The 2,438-nt window shown below is 41.2% G+C and overlaps 1 protein-coding gene across 1 annotated transcript; it reads left to right on the top strand.

The window, feature by feature from the left end:
- Positions 1-596: 596 nt before the first annotated feature.
- On the top strand, positions 597-2,438 carry LOC149038908 (substance-P receptor-like). The gene is made up of 3 exons (XM_089185717.1): positions 597-624; positions 1,112-1,338; positions 1,500-2,438. The coding sequence occupies exons 1-3, from the start codon at positions 597-599 to the stop codon at positions 2,391-2,393; spliced, it is 1,149 nt and encodes a 382-aa protein (XP_089041843.1). The 3' UTR covers positions 2,394-2,438.

Genomic DNA, 2,438 nt, shown 5'->3' with positions numbered 1-2,438 from the left:
ACATTTAATCGTCAACCGTCAAAATCGGAAGACAAATTATTCGTCAAGCGTCAAAGCTAACCCGCATTAAGACCCTCTTTCGAGGAGGAGGATAGATCAGTCGTTTCCAACACGATGTAAAGGGGAAGAGGCTATAGAAAATTGACTACCAATTTAGGGGGGGGATGCTAAGAACATTAGAGAGCCTTAGAGGGGATCAGGTAAATTCTCTCGTGACACAGCCAAAATCCTTCAACATCCCCCTCCCCCCCCAGCGATAGATGATGATGGGCTCCTAAAACAGATAGGATTGTTTTCTTTACTCTACCGTTCTGTGAAAAGATGTAAAAGCCAAAAGTGTTCACCAATGAATCAAAAAACAGCTGGAAACAATTCACAATATTTCGCTGAGTGCGAAGAACGAGAACCACTTAATCGCTGCGTAACTGATTTTGAGGTTAAAGAAATATGCTTCACTTTGCACCGTTAATTCGTGGTTAAAATTATGTTTTTGGATTAATTTGTAACATTATTCTCAGCTTTGTTTCAGGTTTTAAACCACAGGAAAAAGACGCTTGAAACTTTCGATCACTCAGAGAGTGGCAATGAGTGGCATGATGGCGGTAAATAATTCTTCTATTGCAGGTACGTTTTCATGTCTTATAGGTCTGAAGATATTTGTTTTTGATACGTTTTGGATGAACAAGAATTCGTAGTGTTACCATGGCTGCCTCTGTGTGAGTCGAAGTCAACATAAGTGAGGTGATTTTAGCGATAGGTGGGCAACACCATCTGGTACAAATCGCATGATATGGAATTAGTAGGCCATTCAGATAAGCAGGCGTGAGTTATACGAAGGAAGTAAGGAGTCACATATGTTTCTCTGCCCTCGAACGCTGTTATTAAGGAACTCGATAACATTGGATGAGAGGTTTTCTCCTACAATTAGGCAAAAGGAAGGGGGGGGGTTGCAAACTGGGGAGAAATCTATAAACCTTTCTGCTTTCCTCTTTTATTAGGCAGCGTCATTATTTAGGCTTGGCTAGGTTAAGTCAGCTTCTTACCACATCTGTCAGAAAAATAATAGAAATCTCAAAATCAAAAGCAATTTATTTCTCCTTTCTTTCCTCAGGTGTGGCAAACTTGAATTCATCAGTTGTCAACGGTTATTTTCCTGTGAGCGCTACTGTATGGATAACTGTAGCATATGTGGCTATCTTCGTCTTCGGCTTCTTTGGTAACATCTGTATCATTTACATTGTGGTTTCTCGAAAACAGATGAGAACCAAATTCAATTTCTTAGTTGTAAATATGGCAGTTGGAGATCTACTTGTTTCTCTCTTCATTATGCCGTTTGAGGTGAGTGACAATTTTCCAATTGTTAAGTGTTAATTCGTTGTTCAGTTTCGTTATGCAAAAAGCTCTCACTCACTCCCAGCGGTATAACGCATTTTTATTTCCCACGCTATTAGGTCGTGTCGTCATTGAAAACCTATCTTGAGTAGTACTTGTCTTTGTAGGTGAAAAGTCTTTACATTGGCCTGGCATGGATCCCAGGGGCGGTGGGAAAAGTCACGTGCAAGCTTTTTAGTTTCCTAGGGAACTTGTCATTCGCTGTCAGCATCGTAACACTTGTCTTCATGACAGTGGATCGTTATTTCGCCATTCTTCATCCACTTCGAGATATGCGTTTCATTCGAAACACAAAACTGGTCACCGCTGTGATATGGATCTCGTCTTCCCTGTTTTTCCTGCTGTATCTCTTGGTCTTTGACGTTGTAAAGAGTGCTGATGGCTTTCATTGGGAATGCGGAATGGTTTGGAATTTCTTTTCCTCTGATAGAAGTGTCCAGGTTTCTATCAGCAGAGCCTATTTCATGACCATGTTCTTGATACTGTATTTGGTTCCTCTTGTTTTCATCGCATGGGTTCATGTTCTCATTGGTCGACATGTTTGTTCACGCCAGATCCCAGGGGAGCCGACAGCCCATCAGAGACATCAAAATGAACTGTCCAGGCGCAAGGTATTGCGCATGATCATCATCGTGGTGGTGACGTTTGCGCTGTGTTGGTTGCCAGCTCACATCCAGCATTTACTCATTTTCTATTTTACTAACACTTATAAGGCTTTGCTCAAAGTTGAACGCCTGAATTCCGTTTTATATTTTCTAGCACACGCCAATAGTGCCATAAACCCTTGTTTGCTTCTTAGTTTAAACCAAGGATTCAAATATGAATTCAGGGGAATTCTCAGATGTCTTTTTTGCCGAAATCTCGTTCCCACGAGAAGAAGCATTGGCACAGAACCACCCGTTGTTCTAACTCGCATACGAAAGACTGTACGTCAATGTAGTAACACTGTTATCCCTCTTCGTATTCAACAGCGTCCACGGTCTCAGAGCTGTACGTTTTGAATTTCTTTTTTCCATGAGTTAGACAACACGATAAAAACCTATCAA

The sequence above is a fragment of the Pocillopora damicornis genome, chromosome 10, assembly GCF_964200805.1.
Source record: "Pocillopora damicornis chromosome 10, jaPocDami1.2, whole genome shotgun sequence".
Classification (NCBI taxonomy): domain Eukaryota; kingdom Metazoa; phylum Cnidaria; class Anthozoa; order Scleractinia; family Pocilloporidae; genus Pocillopora; species Pocillopora damicornis.
The sequence above is the reverse complement of the archived record's forward strand: the minus strand, read 5'-3'. Positions and strand labels throughout refer to the sequence as shown.

Bases quoted from the DNA above. Each gene is read 5' to 3' on its own strand.
- LOC149038908 (XM_089185717.1), top strand. From the start codon at position 597: ATGGCGGTAAATAATTCTTCTATTGCAG. The intron at 625-1,111 runs GTACGTTTTCAT...TTCTTTCCTCAG, and splicing joins AAATAATTCTTCTATTGCAG to GTGTGGCAAACTTGAATTCA. The intron at 1,339-1,499 runs GTGAGTGACAAT...TTGTCTTTGTAG, and splicing joins TCTTCATTATGCCGTTTGAG to GTGAAAAGTCTTTACATTGG.